The 26,922-nt window shown below is 34.5% G+C and overlaps 1 protein-coding gene across 1 annotated transcript; it reads left to right on the forward strand.

The window, feature by feature from the left end:
* The first annotated feature begins 233 nt into the window (after positions 1-233).
* Positions 234-26,065, forward strand: MRPL42 (mitochondrial ribosomal protein L42). Its single transcript, XM_037023060.2, has 6 exons — positions 234-333; positions 1,865-2,025; positions 6,317-6,380; positions 8,028-8,112; positions 13,733-13,896; positions 25,498-26,065. Exons 2-6 carry the CDS (start codon positions 1,956-1,958, stop codon positions 25,541-25,543), a joined length of 429 nt encoding a protein of 142 aa, XP_036878955.2. The 5' UTR covers positions 234-333; positions 1,865-1,955; the 3' UTR covers positions 25,544-26,065.
* The last annotated feature ends 857 nt before the right edge of the window (positions 26,066-26,922 follow it).

A 26,922-nucleotide genomic window follows, 5' to 3' on the forward strand; every position in this document is an offset into this window, starting at 1 on the left:
CCGAGGGGAGATCTCGAGTTCCTCTAAATAGTAGTATAAACTTTAAAAAGAAAAATTAGTGCTTGTTACTTTCTAAGATTGTGTGAGTGGAACTGTGACTTTGTTTTTTGGGGCAACTTAGGTACAGTTGCAGGATAGCTGCTGCAACTAAACAGTGGGGCATGTTGCGGGGACACCCGCCCTGCACACCCGCCCTCCCGCCGCACGAGGGGCTCTTTTCCATGGAGACTACATTTCCCAGAGTTCCCCGCGGACCGGGAAGCCGCGTGAAGCGGCGTCTCCTAGGACCCGGATTGAGGCAAGATGGCGGGCTCGTGGTGAGCAGCGGTGAAGGTAACCGCTACCCTCTCCTCCGGTTAGGGAGTCCTTAGAAGCTGGGCAGGCTTCTGGCAGGTGTCGAGGTCTCTTAGCGGCAGGATAAAGCCTCAGGCGTCGCCAGACCCGGTGCATCCTACTGAAGGGCTGGCGCGTGGCTGCGCGCTACCTGTGGGGCTCCCTCGTGCCTCCGCCCATCGCACGGGGACCCTTACGTGTCGAAGTCTTTTCGCTCTGTCCCCAGGTTCTAGTTCCTGCGTTCCTGGTAGCCTGTTCCTCAAACCTCGCGCCCTCGGATTCTGTCCGCAGCTTTTGATTTGGGATTTGATTCCGGGCCAGGGGCTTTATTCTATTTCTCTCCCTGGAGTGAATAACCTAACCCCCAGGAGGGTATCTATCCTTGCCTCTGGGCCTCGGACAGAAGGGATCTGTTGCCTTCCTCCCCAAATGTTTTGTTTCTCGGTTCGTGGTCTGAAGACACGGGTTTGCGTTCTACCCATGCCATCTATTAAGTATAGGTGTAGTGGGCACGTAAATCGTTTGACCTCTCTGAACCTCGGTTCTTAACGGTATTAAACAGATCTGTGGAAGAGCCTATAATGTATAGGCAAGGGGGTTATAAACTCTAAAAAGCACACTGTATGAACTCAGGGTATCACTGCTAGTACACTGACAGTGGGAGCAATCAACCTGCACTACGAAGCAAGTAAGACTGCGGCCCGAGGCCTTATTGAGGGAAGAGAATGAATAGTCGTCGAGGCAAATTAAAAACTAGGGATGTAACAATGGTTATTATCACGGATTCACAACAGCCACGGAGGCTGCGGTTGTTTTCCCCTTTTTACTATGGAAGAAACAGGGTGGCTTAATTAATGACTTCCAAAGTTTCAGTTTGTAGTTGACTGACCCTTAAGTTTTTGGAAGCAAGTCATTTAAATTTGTACTTTAGTTTCTTTATGAATCAAAATAAAAATACCTCTTAATGATTAATGTAGGAGTAAAATAAAGTAGTGAAAGCACCTTGGAAGTTTAAAAGCTTTATGCATATATGAGAGGGTGAGAGTTGGGACTTTCAGGTGTTCATATATGTTCCTCCAAATCAGTATTTAATCGGACAAGGATAGGCATTATTTAGTATTTTACTTAATCAGAAACTTGATACTGCTTTAATAGACGTAATAAGACCTTGTACATCGTACCTGACATTAGCATTATGAAGGAGGATGCTCTATTTATCTATCGTGTGAATGACTGTTTCCTAGGGTAATTACACATTTGCTGAGCACTCATTGAATGGAAAGAACTACACCAGGTGCTGAGAAATTTGTAAGAAATAGTAATAGACATAGTTCCAGGGTTTTGATCTTATATTTTGATATGATGTTGCTCATTGTCCTAAATCTAATGGAAATAGAAAGTTGTTGAAAACTTTTGCTTTAGGTGCTGGTAGTTATAGGTAGTAATTCCTATCTTGTTCTTGCAGTGTTCGTTGTATCGTGTCACCTTAATTCACCACAGGTAGCGTGATTTTTTTTTATTTCTTATGCAGGGATGAAAATGGGTATGCCTACAAGCAGATTTTAAAAGCAGTTCCTCTTCAACTGATCTTTCCTCTCACCTGATAAACATCTTGATTCACCATGGCATTAGCAGCAGCAAAATGGGTGATATCAAACAGGACTGTCTTGAAACATTTAATTCCAATTCAAAGTAAGTGAGTTTTTTAATGTGTAAAAAAACTTCAAAGTTTTCCAAATATTATAGAAGTACATGTTCCCTGTGGAAAACTTAATGTGTTTGGTTACTGTATATGCCTGTTAATAACAAGTGTATGCAATAGTGGAAAAGGAGAGAAAGAATGTCAAAAGGGGAATGAATCAGTTACGGTTATATCTTTACTATGAGTATCATACAAATGTGGAAATATCTCTGAATACAAGGGTGAAAAAAGTATATCGCAGATATATATTGCACAATCTATCACACAGTATCTAATCATTCCCACTTGTGCATTTAAAAGATCTATTTTATACATGTGTATGTATATGTGTATAAAGGCAGAGTAAAAGGTGTAGGCAAGATTATCTGTGTAGACCACAAGTGGGATTTAGCTGAGGGCAAGTAAGAGATTGATAAAGAGGAACTTCCTCTGGTTTAAATCACCTATATTTACTGTTTTGATATATTACTTTTTTAGTAGTTCTTAAAATTAGTAAATAGCAAATTTATAATCCATTTTACAAAGATAATCATTATTAATATTTTAGTGTATTCTTTCTGTTTTTATATAGTCATTTTTAAAAATGTAATTTCCACCTTTCTTTTCTAAAGAAACATATATAGTTTAACATTTCCTTCAAAGCCTGTTAATACATGTTGATAGTCAAAACATTGACCCATATAAACAGACTATTAAAATCTTTTTTCCCAGCTAACCTTGCTTTCACTTGCATCTTGCTCTGTGAACTCTCTATTCTCCCAGACACTGTAGAGAGTTACAATAGGTTTGTTTTTTCATGTTTAGGTATGTCAGCCAACTTTTTTACACATCTCTGCCTGATCTTAATCTCTTCCTTCATGTTTCCTGTTTATTACCATTTGTAATTGAACATTTGTTTATTGAGTTAAGGGGAAGAGAGTTGTTTCAAGACTAGGGTAAAAAGTGTAAGAGTATAATTAAGTAAATAGAGGAGGAGATTGCTAAGAGACTAGATATAAACTAAAATCAGAGTGAAAACAAAATAAAATTGCTCTTGATTATTTAAGAGCATTTTTGTGTTGAGAATGGGGAGAGACACTTTACCCACAACAGACATCCACCTGCAAGGCTGATAGGAAATCAGACCTCATCAGTTTTTACCTATTCCATGTCCTGAAACACCCATTAGTCTGCACTCAGGTTAATCTGAAAACAAGTTAGCCTCTGAATAAGTGAAAATTGTCTATGTTTACTTTACCTACTAGATTGCAAATTTGTTCAGTGTCTTAATTTATTTTGGTTTCCTCAGTGCCTCTCAGACATGATAGATGATAAATGTTAAACTGAATTGAATGGATTAGAGTTAACTAATAATTAATTGAGGTTTCCCCAGAAAATTATTCCATTATCACTCTGTCATCCTAATATGACTACCTCACTTCATGCATCCTGAAGCTCCTCATTCTGCATGATTTCTATTATTTCTATTATTGATGGCAAAGTATTATTATTACTCTTATTGATATTTTACATGAAAAGGAAGGACATTAAGATTAGAGGTAAACAAAACAATGATTAAAGGAGAAAGTTCAATGAGCAAAATAAAAAGCCTTCCTATATTCCAGAAGGAATATTAAAAATCTTCCAAAATACATAGTCAACATGGGAATGTAGACTATTTTAGTTTTTTAAGCATAGAAAATCATTTGATCTTTATAACTTTGGATAATGCCACATGGTATTATCCTGTTTCTGAAGTTGAAGAAACTTGCATTCTCTGGACCTCAGAAATTTCCCCTACCTAGGTCACATATCTGGTAAATGAGAGCTCTAATCAAAACCTAGGTCTCCCCATCTAATTTTGTCCAATATACTTTCTGCTATACCTCTTTCCTGTAGTAACTGAAAATATTGAGCATTTGCAAATTAAGTGGAACTATCAGTTTTTATAGATCTTATCAAAATGCAATTAAACATATATATAAAACAAGAATTTATTTATGGAGAGCTGACCCTCACTGAAATTCTTTTTGGCGCATTGCCTTGCCTTGGGCCAATTGATGTTAACTTTGGGATTAATCCTAATTATATATTTAGAACCTCTGCTACCATATTGAGAATTTTTCTCTTCATAAAATGTCAGGTGAGTTTTTCAAATATTAATTATTCAGAAATTAGCATTTTAGAGGCAGCTTGGCAGTCACTTTTTTACTAGTAGCCAATATGGGGACACATTAATGAACAAAATTTGGTTCCTGGTCTTAAAGAACTTATTTAGACTTAGAGTTGAAACAGACATCTATGGAAATACGAAATACCTAGAATGTGATCTATGTCATGAGAGTACAGACAAATGTCTATGTAAGTATACAGTGGAAATCTTACAGAGTTTCTTGTTGAATGGAAATACTGCTGTCTTGAGTTTTCCCTCCTGCCTATTTAAGAACACTTAATTCTGGCAGTCCTGCCTCTGCCACCTGTTTCTTTCAGCACTGTGTACATTACATAGCTGGTTTGGATTCAAAGAGTAAAAACTTCTTTTAACATGTGTAATTAGGAAGATCTCCAACAGTGTCAAACAAGAAAATAAAATACATGTAAGTGATCTTTTCATTATCCTTGGATTTTTCTTACTGAATGCTCCTCTGTATTAGCACAGATAATTGAAAATTAATCTTTTGACAGATGAGGTTAAATTTCTAATTCTTTGTATTTTGTTATCTTACATCAGCAGAATTTTGGAATTGATATTTTCCTGAGCAATCTTTTATGATAATAGTGAATTTTGTTAGGATACTTTTTATGCTTTGAAGTAAGAATTTATATCTAGACTTCTAAGTATATGCAACCCTTGGGGAAAGGAGGTATAAAAAGATGGAAAATACATCTTTGATACATAGAAATAAGTGAAAAAAAAGAAAGACCACAAAGAAGGTATAGCAATGTCATATGAAACACTGGTTGTGGAACATGTAAAATAGACAACTCTTACCACTGATTTTATCGAAGAGTAACAGTAGACTTTGAAGGGTGAGTGGTAGTTGAGCAAAATGGGGATGGTATTCCATACTGAGGTGTAAAAGGCTCAGTTGAGAGAATGTGATCCTTGGCTTTAGCCAGGATACACATAGTACCCCCTTATCCACAGGGGATACGTTCTAAGACCTTCAGTGGATGCCTGAAACCAGTGATAGTACCAAACCCTCTACTGTGTTATTCCTGCACATACATACCTTATGATAAAGTTTAATTTACAAATAAGCACAGTAAGAGGTTAGTAGTAACTAATAATAAGACAATTACAATACTCTGTATACAAAAACAGTAAAACAATAACTATATTGTAATAAAGGTTATATGAATATGGTCTTTCTCTCAAAATACTGTACTTTCACCTCTCGTCATGATGTGAGATGAGAAAATGGCTAGGTGGTGAGATGAAGTGAGGTGAGAGACGTAGACACTGTGATGTAGCATTAGACTACTGTTGACCCGATGCTATTTCAGGAGGAGGATCATCTGCTTCCCAACTCTGGTAACTGAGACCCAGAAGGTGTAACTGGATGAGGGAGGACTACTTTAAAAAACCTATACCAAGCTACATTTATGTTTTTTTTTCCTTTACATTTAAAAGAACACCCTCTCGCTGAACATAGGAAAATCTTTCACAAACTTTTAAAAAAGTAATTACAGCTTTTGAATTTGCAGGTATTCTATAAAAGGGAAATAAGCTTTGAAATGTGAGCATTTTGATTAAGAAAAGTTAATTTTGAACAGTTTATTTTGTATTTCACCCCTTAACAGTACCCCTTTATGAACTATGTACTCCAGTCACACGAAAGTTTTTACAATACTCAAATACTTCATGTTCTTTCTTACCTCCGGTCCTTGGCACTTGTTACTCTTTCAAGGAGCATTGCACTCCGCCCCACCAACTCCTACTTACTCCTTCATCCTTTAGGAGTGAGAACGTCATTACCACTAGAAAGGTGTTCTTGAACTTGCATGGTTGTGTTTTGTAACCTGTCCATGTGCCCCTCCCTCTCCCAGTGCTTACCCATTCTAACAGAGCTTACCTTTTATATTGAAATTGTTTGTTTACTTGTCTATCTTTCACTATAGTTGTATCCTTTTCGAGGGCAGAGACTGGATCTTCTGTGTTGAATCCCTGGCCCCTAGTACAGCCCTGTTTAATAGTAAACACAGTAAATTTTGGTTGGATGAGTAAAGCTAGCCTTATATTTATGTGAGAATGTATGCTCAAATTAACTAAATCCATTGAACTTTTTTGGGTTTTTGCAGATGGAGCTTTATGTTGTGTTAGTCATAAATCTACATATTCTTCTCTTCCAGATGACTATAATTGGTATGTATTAAAATTCAATTGAAAAAATAATAGTCTGTTAGCTTTGTATCTGAAATGGTTTAATTTTATTTCTTGTTTTGGTATTTTCTGCTTTCTTTTCTGATTATTCTTTCTTTAATTTTGTTTTTAAGAATTATTTTAGTGATTTTTATCTACCCATTATTTGGGCTTATAAATATTTTAAATAAAAGTCATTATTGTGTTTCAGTGAATACTTAATTTTTTGTGAGACAGACCTGCTGTTAGAAATACTGTCTTTTCTTCTTGAAGCATTCGTTAGCCTTTTGGAAAAGTTAGTTTTTATAATTTTCTCTTGGAGTTCATATCTCTTAGCTTAAGCAGTTATCTATCTTTTATTTGATGTTGAATAATCCTAAATTACAAATATTTAAATTCAACCATAATTGATTTGGTATTTACTCATTCCTAACCAACTATGCTAAGAACTCAGAAAAATGTGACTAAGATACTGTTTTATTCCCTGTAGCAGAGTCTGATATGCAAAAACTGCAACATATTTCCTTAAGCTATGTTGTTTTTATTGCAGATTTTAGAAAAACATTTTCTTCCTTTTATACTAGATTTAATTATATATTTAGTAGGTACTAAGATAATGATGAAATTAGGTAATAGGTAACACTTTTTAAACATGAAGAGATTGAGTCTTATAAGTACTTCACATGACATAAAACTCCATCCTTTATCAGAAAGGTTTAATTTTCATTGTAGCCATATTACAGTATCTTGTCTTCAAATCATAATGAAACAACTTCATACCTTATCCTGTGTTAGCTAAAATACACTTTATGGTTTAATTGCTGGTGTAGTTCAAATCTAGTTGGTGTTGAAATCCTAGCAATTTAAATTTATAGACATTTAGAGAACATATAAGTTTAATAAAAGCTGAAAGTCATGTTCTTTAGAGGGTATGTGGATCTAAGTACAGTAGTAGTTGCCAGAATCTTTGAAAAACACACTTGGTTAGTTGGTACCTGAAGGAATGAGATCCAGCCAGAGCATTCCTGGAAGAAGTAGATAGAGGAGTATTACCCAAAATGTGTTCTCTTGAGGAATATTAATGGAGGGAAGGGATAATATTCAGTAATTCACAAATGTGTTTGACCACAGAACCCTTTTTATGGGAGTCTTAACAGTTGTACAGTTCTGCCAAAGGCGCTCGGAGAAATGCTGATCTAGAAAAAGTGCTCAGCTGCAGTCTTCTAAGATTGGAAATTCAAGTGATTCTTTATCTGGAAGATTATGTACTTTGCTCATCTTCAACTTTAATAATTCAACTAAGTAATGTCCTTAGGAAGATCATTTTTAGATAAGGAAGTTTTTATAATAGTGATAAGTAAATGCAAAGATCTTTTCCAAAGACTTGGGTAGTCTAAAAATGAATAAGTTAAAGAATAATTTAGATAAAATAATGTGTGATGGTGCATTAAGGATTTAGTGTTGTGGTAGTTAAAGTGACCATTTTTGTGTGATAGTCTGAGTTTCTCCTATGATATGGGTGCCAGGTTTGCCAGTGCAGTGTTATGGCATTTATTCTTCAGGGATTCATGATCAGTTCATTTTGGCTCTAAAAATAATCATCCTTCTTTGAACACAGTTTAACTCTGTTTCTAAACTTTCTGTTTTTAGCAAGGTAGAGCTGGCTTTGACATCTGATGGCAGGACAATAGTGTGCTACCACCCTTCTGTGGACATTCCATATGAACACACCAAAGTATGTATGAGAACATCTCTTGTGATTTTTAATTTGCTGTTAGAAGTATTCACACTTCCTTACAGTATCTGAAGAGAAGGAAGTTGTTGGATTTCCTTTATTTAGTTAAAATCTTTAGGGTTTTTAATTTTACTGTTTCTGTTTTCCCTTATTTCTTTTACATCTTTATTTCTTTTTTTTTTTTTTCCTGGCTCTTTGCAGTTTATGGCATGAGGGAGTTACACTAGCCCAAGTTAAAAGCAGACCCCGAATGTTACATTATACAAGCTCTGAGGTTTTTAAACTTGTGACATGGGACAGAAGGGAAATTCTACTCATTGCAAGGAAATCCTCACTTAAGCTTCAGCCAAAAACATTAAAACCCAGGAAACTTTATGTGGTAGTCTAGTCTCCCAGAAGCTGGCATGGGTTCTTGTGCGGGTCACCCTGTACCTGAATTACCTCTCCATGTTCTGTATGCTCAATGACAGTACCATAGCTGGCAAATTTTTTCTTAAATACCATCACTAGTTCCTTCTTATAATAATCATCAGTGATCTCTTGGACAGAAGTTAAGGGTCTTCCTGTCGTTTGTTTGTTGAATTCTTGTATGGATATAATCCTCAGTGCCAGCAGGAAGCACATCATCACCTTTACTTCCATCAGCACAGGGGTCGAAAGAGTGGTTTTGGGTAGTGGACATATGATACAATTCCTTTTCCTTGGTGGAAATGGCCTGCAGAAGGTGGTGGTGGGAGAAGATGAGGGCACAGAGAATAGGGAAGTGAGGGGACTCAAAGGGGAGGCTCTGAGTCCTTGGCCACAGCTCAGGGATTGGAGCCTACGTCTTTTTTAAAAGGCTTTTTTTAATACACAAAGTGAACCTTTTAAATATAATTATGGCATCAGTTTTCTGGTCTAAAACTTGGTAGATTTCTGATGAGGAATCAAGCAAACACATTTAGTATAAATTTATAAAACACATTGTCCCATCCTACCCTAGATTGTATTTTAAGATATTATGAAAACTTGTATTTTAGAGTACTGTTTCATTTCTTTTATATTGTATTCATTCTGATAATCCTTTTAATGTTTGGTGGATTTCTTCTTTTTTAGTTATTTTTTTCTAAAGTGCCACATGGGTATACATTTTAAGTGGCATAATTTAACATTTTCCATATTTCTTCAAAGGCCAGGCACTAGACAGAGGAGGTTTTGTTTTGTTTTCAATTTATCTTAGCTTGACCCAAGTCTGTTTATTATTTTATATTTGAAATGCTTCCTCCTGTTTCTTTAAGGCTTGTTCTGCTATATTTGGTAGTATTTGGTTTGCTTTTTAAGGAGAAAATAATTACATAATTCAAGTCATCATGTGGTGCAGCTAGTGGTACCTATTTTTAAAAATCATCTTTAGGGCCAGAGTACTGGTTGACTTGACAAAATAGATTAGTGTTATTTTGATAGTTATTTTCTATTCCCTTTTTAACCTCACCATTCTGTTTGCTTGCTTTGTTTTCTAGCCAGATACTGTAGGCAATAATCCAGTACCTCATGTGTTTGGTTTCTTTGGTCACTGTGCAGAAAATAGGTAAAAGTCATTGATTTTTGGCTTGTAAACCCTCCAGCTCACAGTATATTGTCTCTTCTTCCCTTACTATTTTGTATTATATTTCTGGTTACATGTCTGAGCCTTCTTTTAGCAGTTATGCCAAGAAACCAAGACTGCGATGTCATTTCTCAACATCAAGACCCTTATCCCCACGTGGCTCTTTATATCTCTGAATCTGATCCTTTTCTTATCCTTTTCAGCTCTCAAAACTTTTCCACTCTACATTTAGAACTTACTGCCATCACTACAATCTCTCACGACCTTAACTTCCAGAGTGTTGCCTTCACCTCTGGTTCTAATAGAAAGAACCAGAAGGAATACTGGCTAGGGCCATTGCTTCCCCAGCAGTCTTTTAAATAGTTGCTGTTTTCTCTCCTGTATCTCTTTTAGTACCAGGCCTAGAAGTAGAGTAGGTGTCCCTGTAGCTTCTCCCTTTCTTTCCTCCTCCTTAATAATTTCTAGCTTTATAGTTTATGTTATTAAACTATACCATCCATCCTGTTTGTTGTCATCTACCATCTTTTGATTTACTTCACCATCACTCCACTCTTGAAGATTTTAGATGTACTGTCAAGCTCTCCAACACTGTTTCTGTTCTAATTCTTTAAATACCCATGTAGATGATCTGTCTTAATACCCTGGTCTCTCATTTCTTGATCTTTTCTCCCTATTTCAGCTTCCTTGCCCATTGTCATACCCTAGAGATATTTCTTATCACAAATAATTGCTCTGCCTGACAATTTAGATACAAAAAATTCAACCAGCTTACTACCAGCACCCCCCTAGTCTCCCACTCCAAGAATTATTCATCCTCTCATTGAGACCTGCATCAACTGAACCACTTTTTCACAGCTCCTCATGTATAGTATATTCTCACTTTTCTCCTTACCTAGCATAGATCCCACAGTCCATCATGACAGTCACTCCCTTGCATCCATGCCCAACTCCCTTCCTCCTCTTTTTCTTTTGTTCTCCCTTTGTTGTAGCAGTTGTGTCTTCTCCCACACCATCAGCATTCCTCTCTCTATAGTCTATAAGCTCACTCCCATCAGTGTACATGTTATCACTCCACTGCTTCCGGACTGGCCTCCCTGGACATTAGTCAAACTCCTGGTTCAGGGCCTTTGTAGTTCTTCCTCCTCTGCCTGGAATGCTTTCCCCCCAGAAATCTCAAAGTTGATTCCTTTCCTTTAGACCTTCCCTTATTCATTATCTGGTTACCTATAAACCCTTGCACATAAAGTATCCTTTATACTTCGCTTTTTTTCAATAGCATTTATCATTTCCGGCAATGGATATTTTCCTGGTTTTCTGTCTCCCACCATTAAAATGTAAGCTCTGTGAGGACAGGGCCTTGTCTCTCATTCCCTGCTATATGCTCTGCACCTGGACTGACATTGGGACTTGGATGGTACACAGTAAATATTTGTTGATTACATGAATGGATTTGCTCCTCCCTCTTCATGCTTACCGGGTTTCTTATCTAGGGCTAATAGAATTGACATGGGAGGGATGGAATTTGTTTCTCAAGTAATAAATTGTACATTGAACTACACAATAAGAAACATTCTTCAAAACACAGTACTGTTGAAATAAAGTATGTTCTTTTTAAATCCAGATTTACAAATCTTATGAAGAGAGTACATAAAATTAAGTAAATATTCTCAAACATGACTTAAAATTTAGACTTGATTTTCTTTTCCCAAGGAAATAGGGCTGCAATTCTGGTGGGCACTTTGATTCTCTAGGCCCTGGAAAGCATAATGCATACAAAGATCCTACCCATATATAGGAATACCTACTGAGACTGGCTTTGAGAAAGTTAAGATGATTTGCATTTTTGGTTTTCTGGTAGTTCACATTTAAATCTAAAACATGTTGATTCATTTTCATAAATCCAGGTAAAAAGATCCTTCTTTCCACTTCTCTCGGGTATATGTTATATTAAAAGTACTGATATTCTAAAAATGTTTTTCTAGAATTTAAGATTTCTAGTTTAACTGAATAAAGATACTACACCAGGGGCCAAAAAAATAATGACTTGGAAAAATAAAGTAAAAATTTAAGTACTAGACAGTTCTTTTTAGTGGTTGATTTAGTGGAAAATTTCAAAACTCATAGCTTGAAAATTCTTAAGAAAAACAAGGGAAATTCAAGATGGCAGTTATGAATGTTTTTTAAAGTTGACATTCAGTTTTATTTTCGTTTTTCCTTTTTACTGAAACCCTTTCTTTGAAGTTGGATCAAGGAGATCAAATACTAACCTAAAAATCAATTGTGATGCTCCCAGAGGCTCATAACAGTCTTCAAAGAATCCATTAATTCCAATGTCTTTTATCTGTGTGCCTGGAAAAAAGTTTTTAATCATACAAAGCAGAGAGAATTTGTAGTACATTAGAATTGAGCATGCTTGGGAATAGGAAGAGAGACGGTGAACATTTATTAGCATTTGAAAATAACTTTCTGATAATATTTAAAACACTTTGATCATTAGCAACAAGTATAATAACCTAAAACAGAAAACTGTTTATAGGCTCTCATCCCATGTTTGCTAATATATATCAGGGTCTGATAGTAACTTCAAAGACACTTATGAATATTTCATTTATATACATAAAAGAGATGATGTTTTTAAATTAAGTGGCTAAGAAGCACTTTTCTTTAAAATGAGTTGATACCACTTTTTTCCTGATAAAGGCCTTAAAGAAATGCTAGTAGCTACCTACTATTGAGCCCTTAGAGCTAAGGATACTATATATTATTACTTCACTCAATTCACATATTATATAGATACTGCTCTGATTTTACGGAAGGGGAAATTAAGAACTTAAATAACTTGCCTAAGATCACAAAGCTAGTAAGTGACAGAAACAGACCAAAATGCAAGTTCTTAACCTCTTTAATATAATTCCTCCTCATTTCTACCCACACTAAGTGAGTGGTTCCTTATTTCTACCTCTGTCAAATTGCTACTTAGGAGGCTTACTTTGAAGGCCTTTGATAATCTGGTTTCTCGGCATCATTTTTAAGATTACCATTTTATTGTGTGTGCTTACCTACCTTCCTTTACTCATAACTTTGTTTACCCTTGTAGAATACATTCTATACCCTGTGGCAAAGCTCTGACTTGGCTCCTGTACTGCTTTCCACTACTTGTTACTTTGCATTTCTGTAGTACATAGCCAGTTGTGCCACCTTCATGCACTTCATGCATTTTAAAGAGGTTTTATTTTTTCATGTATACGTAAGTATATGCTGTAACATTTAATATACTGGTAGAACGTAGTGGTTGTCATTAATAGTATGTAAAAGTAAAGAAGACGTCTTTCTGGTTGTAAATTCAGATTTTCATGGTATCAAAAACATATAAATGGTATTGATAAAAAAAGGCAATGTTACTGTCTTGAGTACATACATTATCACTTATATTAAAAATATAGGTAATCTGACTTTCCAAGACAGTGATTATTAAGGCCTTTAGTGAGCCACTCACTGTTACTAATGAGAATGTGTCATATAACATGTTTTGGGGAGCAGGTGAGATTTTTAGTAATTAATGTCTTTAGGGAAAAAAACTACTCACGTTGCCAAAAGCATCATTTGGTGGCATTTCAAGTCACCTAAAATGAAAACACTAATTTTTCCTTTTCCCTTTGGATATAAGAAACATCATTTTCAATGAAAGGATTTTCATTCTATCTCAAATGATATGCAGGGTAGAGACTTTTAAGTTAAACTTTAAAGTTAAAAAATAATGGGCACAATTTATAATTTTGAGAAATAGAAACTAAATACTTTATTATGAGGGGAAAATAACTTTAAATAGGAATTTGTTATTGGCAAAGAAACTCAAAGTGATATAAGAAAAATATTTCTGATTCTTTAGTGTGTAATGCAACCAAGTGACTCCCTTTTGATAACTTATTTACCCGCCTTGAGGTACTGTCATGAATTTCTGAGTGTTGTAAACTCAGTCAAATGCTGCCTAAAATTTCTACATTTTGATGCTGTTCATTACTAATTATTTTGTAGCCTATCCCTCGGCCAGATCCTGTGCATAATACTGAAGAAACACATGATCAAGTGCTGAAAACCAGATTAGAAGAAAAAGATGAACACATTGAGCAAGGACCCATGATAGAACAACTTAGCAAAATGTTCTTTACTACTAAGCACTGTTGGTATCCTCGTGGACAGTAAGTTCTATTTTTTCTTCAGTTCCCACAAGACACACTAAAGGAACACATAACTTTCCTTGCATTAGCAAACTTCCGAGGTTGTATTCTGCATGGGGAAATTAACACCCAATATGATCATCTACTAAGTTCCTTTTTTTTTCTTTTTTATGTATTTGCCCATTTATCCAAAAAATCTAAGTTACATTTTTAAATCAACATATACTGCAGCTAAAATGAAATAATACTTCTTTTTTTTCCTTTATTTTAGTGGGGGAATTTAACCAAAGATTTCAGTGAATTTTGCAAGAGTTCTTGAAATTTTTCCATTCTGTTATATAGTCAGTGTATTGTTTTCATACAACTTCCTGTTAAATGATGTTCTCTTTAGTTTTTTATCCATTTAACAGATTTTGAGTTATTGCAAAAAAAAGTAGGGTATAGAAAATGGTTGGGCAATGTATATTTTCTCAGTTCCTTTAGAAGTAACAGTTGTCCCTCTGTTTACAAATATTCACATTTTATTACATTGATTCTTTATCTCCTATCTGTCTCTAATTCATAACATTTGGGTTTAATTAATTTTCTTCTTTTGATTCTTCTTCTATATCTATCTTACTCCCTACTAAAACTAAGAGGTGGCTTTTTTTTTTATGTTTGTTTGAGCAAACTTTGTTCTTATTCACTTGGACACTCAGTAACTAGCACTGGGCTGTGCATGTATGACAGAACATACTTATGGCATTAATGAATATACATTCATCACGCTGCTCTACTACTAAGTGCTGGGTGATCAAAAATACAATCCTTGTTTGTAAGTTGCTTATAGTCAAGGAGGGATGACTAGAGTAAATAAACAAAATTTAGTTATTGAGCATTGAAAAAAGAGTTAGGAATTAGTCATGAGGAATGGGGAAAGGCAGAGAGAACAGCAAATCAGAGTACCTGGGGAAATTGCAAGTAGTTCAGTGTGGAGGAAGGAATGTAGTAAGGGTTTTATGAAGGATTCTGTGTTGTGCTGAGGAGTTTAGATTTTATTTTTGTTGTAAATTTCAAGAAGCAAACTCACATGCCCAAATGTTATGAATTAGAGAGTTATTAAGTAGGTTCTGTAGTTAGGATAAAGTGATATATGAAAGATTATAGAGTCAGGGAGACCTGTTAGGAAACTATTATATTAGTCCAGGTGAAATCTGTTAAAGATCTAAATGAAAGGACCAGCAATGGGAACAAAAAGGGAGAAAATAAAAGAGAGGACAGTGTTTAAGAGCGTTAATTAACAACAGGAGGTTACCTGACTGGGTGTGGATGGAGAAAGAGGAGGAGGAGATAGGAGGCCTGTCAAGCTGCTGACAGAGGTTGGGTGGATGGTGGGGAAACAGGTTTGAGAATGAGGAAGAGAACCCGTTGTTGTTTACATTGAGTCTGCAAAGTCTATGGATCATCTGGTGGGGAACGATACTGAAAGCAAGTGGATGTATGCATCCGGAGCCTGGTTTACTTTTTAGTTTCTCTTTAGAAGGTGCTTCTGTCTTATCTTTAGTTTCAATAGAGGTTCTTCAGGGCTCTGCCCCATACTCCATGTCTTACTGAAATTCATGCTGAGAACTTTAATTGTATTCATTATACAGATGACATGCAACCTGCTCCATTATACATTTTTTAAAATTTCCTCAGTCTTATTCCCAATACCATTGTCTTCAGAATATTTCAAACTAGGTATCTCTCTACCCACAGAAAACAAATCACTAATTCAGAAAGATATATTCAACTTCTCTGTTTATTGTAGCATGTGGTAAGAACACTTAATCATGGTGTTTCGTAATGTATATAATTATTCAATCACTGTGTTGTATACCTGAAACTGATATAATATATATCAACTACATTTCAGTAAAAAAGACTAGAAGTCTGTCCAGAGTTTTAAATTCATTATAACAAAATATAATTCTTCTTTTCCTTTCTTGAAAAGCCCTACCCCCAGTAATCTTTCTATAATGAAAGTGATATTTCTGTATCAGTTTCCGATTTTTTTCTTGGGAAACTGATATAGTAATACTGCTTTCATTATCTGCAATTTTTTTGTCCACCATTGTGCCTTTCAACTCCTGCTTATATTTTATATACCCTTCCTTGATTTTTCTTTCTTATTTGTTATCCAGTTTTTTTGTACATGCTATCCGGGTTTTTCCCTGTCTTTGTAAGTTAGGTATCTGAAAACAAACTAGCAAGCTATTTCACAGCCCCATTATCTAAGTCGTTACTGTATTCTGAGATTTCTTGCCATGATTCATAACACTGCTCATGTTTTACCTTTTGTTTTTGCCCCGATATCCAAATATTTTAGTTCAAGCTCCACCTTGAAATTCTTTTATAATGGCTTTCAGTAACTGTTTCCTTCCTGCATGTTCCATATTGCTGCAATCTTTTGTCATCTTTTGTCCATAACCAAATCACTGACTGAAGTTATGAAAATCCTCTATAAAGGTGTGTATTTTGAAGGGACCAAATCTGAAGGCATGGAAACCATTAGGGAGTCTTAAAACCAAGCATGTTTATCTTAAGACTTTGACGTCTAGTACCCCACCTATGTTTAATCTTATTTACTTCTTTAATCTTATTACTGCTGATGAGCTTTGACTACTAACTAATTTAATCTCCTGGTTTGTCTTGTCCCATCAGGATTACTAGGTACTTTCAGTTCTAAACAGACTTTAATTAAATGCAATTGATTATCCCAGTATCTCTCCTCATACAGAGAAGAAAACTCCAGATACTGGCTTATGTATAGAAAGAACAGTTTTTACCTGTAGGCATTGTCCTTGTGATGTATCATCTTTTAGAATTATGAATAAGCTAATGTGTGATCATTAACTGAAAAATACTTATTTGCTATCTACATACATTTTAGATTAATGTTAGCCACTTCAGGTGTTGGTTTCTAAATGTCAGAAGGCACTGCTCCTTAAATATCAGGATATAGAAGAATATTTTACTAAATACTTCAGTTTTTAAGTTATTAAAATCAAATGGGATCCATTATTAATTTAATAATTGAGGATATATAACATCTTTTTAAATAAGTTTTTATTAAAAGGTTAACACAACAGAAGTACTTAAAGTATAAAAAGAAATCTTTATACTTACGCATACCCTTTTCCCCCTAGATAGAGAGTTTTAAACTCAATTTTGTGCTTTTGAACTCCAATAAGTTAAGACTCTTTTCTGAGTGTACAACTTTGTGTTAAAGAGGACTGGACTTACTCAAATCATCTTGCCCCAGCTAGTTATTCTATCTTGTTACCTATTAAAGAAAATAGAAATAATAAGCCTAATTTGTATGGTAACTTTGAGATAAAATTTCTAAGTTAAACACCTAGCATATTGTATATTCTCAACAATAATAAAGTATTGATAATTATTAATATTGTCTTCTCAGTTTTCCTCTTAACTCTTCTTTGAAGGAGCTTTTCTTAAATAGGCTTATTTGAGGTATGATTTACATATGGAAAAATTCACCAGTTTTAAGTTTATAACTTGATGAGTCTTGACATATGTATAGAGTTGTATGATCACTACCACAATCATAACATAGACTGTTTTATCACTCCAAAAAATTTTCTTAAGCCCTTTGCATTTAGTTCCCTACCTTTAACTCCTGCCCCTGGCAATCATTGATCTGTTTCCTATCACTTCTTACAATTTCATAAATCTCTAGATTCATGCAGTTTTGCCCTTTCTAGAATTTCATGTAAATGGAATTATATAGTATGTGCCCTTTTGTGTCTGGCTGATTGCACTTAGTATAATGCTTTTGAGTTCATATTGTTGTCTCATTAAAGTGTAAAGCTCATAGATCAGAGTCCTTTATGAGATAAATGTTTTGCAAATATTTTGTGTAGCTTGCTTGTTAATTTCCTTATTAGTGTCTTTTGTTTTGATTTTGACATAGTCCAATTAATAAGTTTTTCCCTTTATTTCAGGCTTTTTTTAATCCTACTTAAAAAACCTTTGCCTAACCCAAGGTCACTAAGACTTTTTCCTATGTTTTCTTCTAGTTTTTTCATTTTGATTCTAGGATTTAGGTCCATAATCCATTTAAAGTTAATTTTAATTTATGGTGAGGCATATGTCTAGGTTCATGTTTTGTGTATGTATATCTAATTGTTCTAGCACTATTCATTGAAAATGTTATCTCTCCCATTGAATAGCCCTAGTATCCTTGTTGAAACTCAGCTGACCATACATGTTCCATTAAAATATGTGTCTGTTTTTGCAGTACCACACAGTTGGCTCCTGTAGCTTTCTTAAAACCAGGTAGAGTGAGTCCTTTAAGTTTGTTCTCTTTTTCATCATTGTCTCAGCAATCCTAGGTCTTTTGCATGTCCATATACATTTTAGAATCAGCTTTTCAGTCTCTACAAAAGCCTGCTAGGATTTTGAAGATTATATTCAGTATCTAGATCAGTTTCAGGAGACTTGATGTCTCAACAGTATTGACTCTTCCCATCCATTGAAATGATATATTCCGCCATTTATTTAGGTCAAAATTTTTTTATTTAACACTGTTTTACAGTTTGCAGTATATCATTATTATATATTTTTTGTTAAATGTACTCCAAATATCTCATATTTTTTATGCTACTGTAAATAGGCTTGGGTTTTAATTTTCAATTTCAAATATTTTGTTGTTTCTATATAGAAATAAAATTGATTTTTGTACGTTGACTTGGTATCCTGTGATCTTGAGACTGGGCCTGGTAGATTTTTATATATTCCTTAGGATTTTCTACATAAAAGGATCATGGCATCATTGAATAAAGACAATTTTACTTCTGTTTTTACAATATGTATGCCTGTTATTTCTTTTTTTGCCTTATCTCACTGTGTAGGACCATTAAGTCCAATGTTGAGTAGAAGTGTTAAGAATGGACATTGTTGCCTTTCTGTCAGTTTTAGTGAGGGAAAGCAGTCAGTCTTTCAGCATTAAGTATGATGTTCACTGTGGGTCTTTTTGTAGATTACCTCTAATATGGTTGAGAAAGTCCCTTGTAGTTTTCTGCGGTAGAGAGATTTTATAATGACTGGTGTTGAGTTTTATTAGATGCTGTTTTCTGTATTTTTTTTAATGGCCATGTTTTTTCTTTCTTAGTCTTTAATATGATGAATTATGTTTAATGATTTTAAATGTTAAACCAAGCTTTCATTCCTGGGTTAAATCCCTCTTGGTAATATTATATTATTTTTTTTAATGAATTGGATTTGATTTTGCTAAAATTTTGTGTAGAATTTTTACATCTTTATTAAGAATATTGGTCTGTAGTTTTATAATATCTTTGGGGTCAGAGTAATGCTTGCATCATAGAATGGATTAGGAAGTATTCCCTCTTCTTTAATGTTTTGGAAGAGTATGTGTGGAATGGGCATTATTTCTTTCTTATTCTTTGTGGGAAGGTTTTTAGCTACAAATTTAATTCCTACATTGACAAGGCTATTCAGTTTATCTCTTTCTTCTTGAGGGAGCTTTGGTAATTTGTACCTTTCAAGGGATTGCCCATTTCTTCTATGTTGTTTACTTGCATAGTTCTTTATATTCCCTTATTACCCATTTAATATTTTTATAATCTGTAGTGATGTCACCTCTCATTCCTGGTATTCTTATTTTGTTGATCTTTTTGAGAATGAGCTTTTGGTTTAATTCTTTTTTTGTTTGTTCTTTCATTGATTTTTTGCTCTTTGCTATTTCCTTCCTTCTGCTTTCTCTAGGTTTAATTTGTTCTTCTTCTAGATTCTTAACATTCATCATTGGGAAACTTATTTTCTCATTTAAGTGTTTAATGCTATAAAGTTCTCTTTCAGTACTGCTTTAGTGGTGTCCCACAAATTTTGATAATGTTTTGTTTTTATTTTCATTCTGTTGAAAATGTTTACTAATTTCTCTTGTGTTTTCTTCCTTGGTCCATGGGTTATTTAATAGTTAATTTCCAAATACGTTGATATCTTCTAGATATTTTTCTGTTACTGATAACTAGCTTAATTCTCTTGTGATCACAAAACATGATTTCAGTCTTTAAATTGATTGAGATTTGTTTTATGGCCAGATTACAGTCTGTTTTGGGAACTGTTTCATGTGCATTTGACAAGAAACTGTATGTTCTGCCATTGTTGGTGTGGTGTTTTTTGAAATAACAATTAGATCTACTAGGCTTGTAGTATTGTTCAAGTTTTCTATATTATTACTAATTTTCTGATTGAATAAATTACCATGAAAGGAATGTTGAAATCTACAACTCTAGTTAGTTGTGGACCTTTCTATTTCTCCTCCCAATTCTGTTTTGTTTTTATATATTTTGAATCTCTATTATTAGGTGTATTTACATTTATTGTTGTTATGTCTTCTTAATGCATTGGGCACCTTTATCTTTATGAAATGGTCTCTTTTTTATTGCTACTAATATTTCTTAAACTGAAACCTAATTTGTTTAGTATTGATAAAACTTATCCAACCTTTTGATTAGCATTTACATGATGTATCTTTTACTTTTAATCTATCTGTGTCTTTACATTTAAAATGAGTTTCTTAAAAGTAGAATTAATTTAATATTGCTTTTTTTCATTTCAAGTAGAATTAATTTAATATTGCTTTTTTTCATTTCACTGTCAAGGCATCTTAAACGTTTTTTCCTTTGATTTTCAGTACTTTTGCTCTTCTGCCATTTGCTCTTAGCTCACTTTCTTCATGAAATTTAATTTGACTATAGTCACTTTGAATAGCTACTACTACTATTATAACAAGTATATTTACTATATATAACTATAGTTTATTAGATATTTGTTAATATTATATTTGTAAGTCATTTTTTGGTTACATCTTCTATTTTACACTATTCTTTCTTCTTTAGAAATGTATCTTATGTTTTGTAAGTTTCCATAAGACCTCTAATACAGTATCCTTAATCGAATATATGGGTGCTAAGTTACTGGCTGATGGAACATTATCTTAATTATCTTTATAGCTTCTTGAAGGTGTTCAGTTTTTCTTTGAAACAGTATTTATTTATGGTAGTCTTTGGGATAGTCCACTGGTAAATTTCCCAGTGATTCTTGGAAGTTTTATTCCCAAATTCAGCTATCAGTTTATTTGGTTTATCCAGTTTCCACCTAGATAGGTCTCAGGTGGATTAAGCTGTTCCTCATTATCAGACTCTTAATCAAGGTCAGCAAGGTTTTAGGGATACCAAGATGTTGCCCCACTGCATTCAGTCCTAACCCTACATGCATCTAATTATTGGACTCGCCCAAAGTGGGTGGACTAGAAGTGTAGGTAGTATGACTGTACAGAATTGAGGCTGAAATAGTCCAGTGGCCAATAAACACTGTTGAGTAGATTTTTTCAGGTCTAGAAATCTAAAGTTAAAATTGTTACCACTAAACTTGTGAATTGGATTTTGGCTTTTCCTATCCTGGTGATCTTGTTTACTTTAGGATGGCAATTCAAAATATCTTCTTAGATTTGGTCTTTATACTGAGACTCGGTGCTAGAACTGTTTGAATTGTTTTGTGGGAGATGGGTGATGAGAAAACCCAGGACATTGGATTTGGGGGTAAATTGAACTCTTAGTCCTTACCCTCTGCCTTTGCCTGAATGACTATTTTTATATTCAACTGTGCAAAGCTTGATTTAGAAAAAATAACATATATAACCATGAGGCTCCTGCCACTTCCTTTTTGATGATATTGCAAGTGATGAAAATTGAAACCAGCTTAGCCATTACATTATATTTATGGAAGTCATGGGACTTTGAACATATTCTTTGAAAGGTATCTCTTATGTGACTCCATTTTTTTTGTACTCCCTACAGCAATTTGCATTTGATAGCTCCTCTGTAAATAGTTGTTGAGGACATGCTAATGGTTTCTTTGCCCTCCACAGCAGTCCTTGAGGTATACTGTTGGCCTTCAGTGTTGCCAGTATTCAGAAAGGAGGAGATGTCAGTGCCCTCAGTTGCCAGCATCTGTGTACAAGCTCTTCTTCCTTGTCTCAGTCTTTGTCAGTTGGCAAGAAAAAAATTGAAAAGTGATGGACCATTCTTTTCATTATAATTCTTCCTGAACACAGTATTTTATCTAGCAGTGTTACAGAGTTGCTAATGGTTGAGGGAAAAACTCAAATTTCTGTTATTTTTATCAATTCAACCTTAATAACTTTTTTGAGGCTCTCTTTACTTATCTGAAGTTCGTATTATTACCTTGATTTCTCTTGCTGATTCCTTTTCATCTCCCTTATTTCTAAATTTTGAAGTGCCCAAGAATCAGTCCTTGGTTCTCTCTTCTTTTCTGTCCCATTATCTCTAAGAGTGATCTCATCCAGTCTTGTGGCTTTAAATACATCTGCATGCTGATGGCTCCCAAATCTATCTCTGGTCACCCACCACCTGTTCCTGATCTCCAGACATGTATATCCAGCTGCCCACTTGACATGTCTAATAGGCATCCCTAACTTAATGTGTCTCTGCCTGAGCTCTGATGGTCCCCACAAACCAGCTTCTCCTGTAGCCTTCATTATCTCAGTTAATGCCCACTCCATTCTTCTAGCTGCTTGGGGCAGAAACCTTGGTGCCATTCTTGACTCTTCTGTTTGTCTAACACCCAACATCTGGTCTATCAGCAATCCTGTTATCTCTGTCTCCAAAGTGGATCCAAATATGACCATTTATCACCATTCCCTTGCCACCATCCTCTGCCTGGTTTATCAAAGTAGCTTCCTGGTGGTCTCCCTGCTTCTGCCTTTGCTTCCCTACAGCCTGCTCTTAGCACACAGCCAGGGGAACCTGTTAAAATTTCTATTTATTGTAATTTTCTGTTGAAAATCCTCCAATAGCTTCCCATCTCAACCAGAGAAAGGTTACAGTGACTGTTAACCTACGGGAACCTCTGTGATCTGACCCTCCATTATCTTTCCACACTCGAATCCTACTGTTCTCTTACTTGTTCACTCTGTTCCAGCCACATGGCCTCTTTCCTGTTCTTTGAACATGCCCTTCCTTTCACATCAGAACCCTTAAACTTGCTGTTCACTCTGCATAGAACACTCTTCCTGCTGATAACAGCAAAGCCAGCTTTCTCATTTTCTTCGGATTTTTTTACTCACTGAAGCCTTCCCTGGCCAACTTACTTATCTTGGTTTCCTATCTCCTGCACTGCAATGTAAGCTTCCTGAGGGTGGGAATTTTGCCTTGTTTTGTGCTGCAGAATTCTTTGCACCTAGAAATAGTGCCTGGCACATAGTAGATGCTCACACATTTGAAAATGATTGAATAAATGAATGAATGAGTGAATGGTCCGAATTCTCATAATACCTCTTTAAAAAGAAAACAGCTAACATAGCTCCCCTAAATATATAGTCATATTGAAAGAAAGAAGTGTGGAAAGATTGAAAGATAGCTGGATGGGAAGTAAGAAAGATATGGAAAAATAATTCTAAGTATCTGAAATACAGAGCAATCCTTTAAATGTATGAATAGCAGTACCACATTATTTAAAGAACTACTTTGGTAATTTTCCATGGAGTCAACAAACAATAGTTACCACCGTCAGTAGGAAACAGAGTTTAATGTCTAACAGCATTGTGAACCAGGAGGTACTCTGCTCTGAATTAAGAACTGAAACAAACATTTCAGATATCCCTGAGTCATTACATAATTCAAGAAGGGTAATAGCACATCTTGGTTTGCCAGGAACAGTCTCAGTTTAACTGTATTGTTAATTATTAATAGGGTAGGTTTTTTTCCCTCTAAAGGGTCCCAGTCTGGATAGTAAGTTATAGTGGTACCTTGAAGTTAAGGTATTTGCTTCAGACTAGTGGTAGTAGCATATATTGAAATTCATGCATGATAAGAAATCTGTAAATGCTATTGGATATTTATTGAGCATATTTTAGAACTTGAGCTTTTGAGGTTTATGGCTGTCAGTGCTGAAACATGTTAGTCAGTTGAGTAATGAAAATGGTTGAGTAATGTAAGCTGAATCACATTCTTATAGGATAGGCCTTAGCATTTTTAGGGCCACAGACGTCATTGAGAATCTGAGGAAACACTAGGAGTCTACTTCTCTGAAAAACACATATTCAGATTTTATAATTTCAGAAAGTTCATGACTACCAAATTCCTATTCTGGTGGCGAGCTGCTTTGAGACAACACTTTTCAGGGATACTATTGCACAAGTTAGATTATCTGGCAGATAACTGGAACCTTTATAAGAAATTTTCTTTATGCAAATACCAAGTACATATAGAAATGTTTACATAAATGCTGTTATGCTGTATGTATTATTCTACAACTTAGTGTTCGATGTTATTGTACAAAGATATACTTTGTTTTTAAAACTTTGTTGTCTGTATTTTGCAAGTTTTCAAAAAGTCAACATCAAGAAAACAATTTATATGAAAGTTGCTTATATGAAACCTTAAAACAAACAAAGAATACTTCAGGTATCTTAATCAACAACTAAAGTGCATGAGATACATGTCTTACATTTATGGTATAGAAATCCTTACACTGAATTTCTACATAAGCAAAAAAGTAATAAAATTTATACTGATTTGCCAAAATCTTCCCTAAGAAAATTTTTGTGGAAACCTCATCACCCAAATACATGTGCTCTGTGCAGAAATTTTCTTAAATCAATGAAGAAAGTAAGGAAATGCAAAGAAGCAAATAAAAAAATTCTCTACAGTGAAATCACAGTTAATTACTGCTAACTGCATTTCATTTATCTCTTTAGATCTGTACATAAGTTCTGTTCACTTATTTTTACATGGTATTAATCATACTGTATATATACATTTGTATCCTGTATCTCCTTCCCCATTAATATTTAGTATTTAATATTTAAAATTAAAAGTTAATATTTTAACTATTTTTCTATATTGCTTTAGGATAGATTTTCAGAAGAAGAAGAAGAAGAACTAGATCAAAAGTTATGACTACTTAAAAAAATTCTTGATATATCTTGCCATACTGCTTTTCAAAAGTATTGTACCAGTTAATACTTACTTCATCACATCTGTACCTGGATTGGTCAATATGATTTTTAAAATATTTGTAATTACAAAAACAAGTAAAAGGTTCTTCACTGTTTTAATTTGCATTTCTTCCATTTTTAGTGACATTTTTCCATAAAGACATTACTAATTGATTGTATCCTGTTGTGTATTAAAACATATTTTTTTCAGCTTAAAAGACCTCCATTAGGAGGAAAACATCCCCTTTTAAATACGAGTTCAATAGAACACATTCAGCATGTTCAAAATGTGCTGTTTCTTTACTGTAAATACAATCATTTTTAATTAAGGATCAGTCATACAGGTTACCATATTGAAATTACCCTCAAGATATAAAAAATGCTTAATTAATAGGGAACAGTTTTCACAGTGGGGAAATGTGACTTATTATTAAGAAGTACCTACCTATTTGTGATATATCTAACTGTACATATATATCTATATATCTATATATATATCTAACAGTATTATATAATGATTTTATTGAGTGCTAATAGCAGACTAATCAGGAACAGTTAATTTTTATTAAAATAATCTTAAATATTTATTTCTTTTCAAGGTATCATAGACGTCATATGAAACTGAATCCACCAAAAGACAGATGATATTGAGGTTTTCAGAAGTCCAAGAGAAATGTTAACCCTGTGTCTCGTTTGCCATGAGAAAATGCAATCGGGTATATTCACTAATACGTTATATAGTACAATTTCATAATTAGAATGTGTATTAAGTAATTCTGGATTTGACATTCTTATTTACAGAAACCTATTTCATCTTATTTTTATTTTGAGATATTAAAGTCTATCATTTGTTTTTATATGTCTAGTATGATAAAGTATTTTTATAATACAAGCCAAATATCATTAATACTATAAATATGATTAATAAAAATGTGCATGGTACTTATTCTGAAGATTTTCGATTGCCTTTGAAAGAAACTGATGGAGTCCATGAGTTTTTTGTTTTCTGACTGTCTTAAAAATTATGCAAGCTTCAGAACACTGGCAACTCTGTGATTAAAACATTAATGTCCTAAACTGTTATAAGAATGTTAATAGATTATTCTGCTATTGATTGTCACTACCAGCTTATATATAATGCTTAATAAAGCATTGCTGCCCCTCTAATTTCTGTTTAGGAGGTGAAGAATCTTTTTTTTTTTTTTTAATATCATTAATCTACAATTACATGAGGAACATTATGTTTACTAGACTCCCCCCTTCACCAAGCCCCCACCCCCCCACATACCCGATTAGTCACTGTCCATCAGCATAGTAAGATGCTGTAGAATCACTACTTGTCTTCTCTGTGTTGCACAGCCCTCCCCGTGTCCCTGCCCCACACTATACATGCTAATCATAATGCCCACTTTCTTTTTCCCGCTCTTATCCCCCCCTTCCCACCCATCCTCCCCAGTCCCTTTCCCTTTGGTAACTGTTAGTCCTTTCTTGGGTTCTGTGATTCTGCTGCTGTTTTGTCCCTTCAGTTTTTCCTTTGTTCTTATACTCCACTTATGAGTGAAATCATTTGGTACTTGTCTTTCTCTTACTGGCTTATTTCACTGAGCATAATACCCTCTAGCTCCATCCATGTTGTTGCAAATGGTAGGATCTGTTTTCTTCTTATGGCTGAATATTCCATTGTATATATGTACCACATCTTTGTCCATTCATCTACTGATGGACACTTAGGTTGCTTCCATTTCTTGGCTATTGTAAATAGTGCTGCGATACACATAGGGGTGCATCTGTCTTTTTCAAATTGGGCTGCTGTATTCTTAGGGTAAATTCCTAGAAGTGGGATTCCTGGGTCAAATGGTATTTCTTTTTGAGTAACCTCCATACTGCTTTCCACAAGGAATCTTTTAAGAAGGTAGAAAGGTTTAACCTTGTAAAATATTTGTGATATTTTGTGATATTTGAAAATTTAATGTGAAAAATGAGTTCACATTGAGTCTGTTTAATTCTTTTAATAAAGGAGTTCT

The sequence above is a fragment of the Manis javanica genome, chromosome 10 (assembly GCF_040802235.1).
Source record: "Manis javanica isolate MJ-LG chromosome 10, MJ_LKY, whole genome shotgun sequence".
NCBI lineage: Eukaryota > Metazoa > Chordata > Mammalia > Pholidota > Manidae > Manis > Manis javanica.

Excerpts from the sequence above, each read along its gene's own strand:
- MRPL42 (XM_037023060.2), top strand. The coding sequence starts at position 1,956 with ATGGCATTAGCAGCAGCAAAATGGGTGATATCAAACAGGACTGTCTTG. Across the intron at positions 2,026-6,316 it reads ACATTTAATTCCAATTCAAA|ATGGAGCTTTATGTTGTGTT; the intron begins GTAAGTGAGTTT and ends GGGTTTTTGCAG. Across the intron at positions 8,113-13,732 it reads TTCCATATGAACACACCAAA|CCTATCCCTCGGCCAGATCC; the intron begins GTATGTATGAGA and ends ATTATTTTGTAG.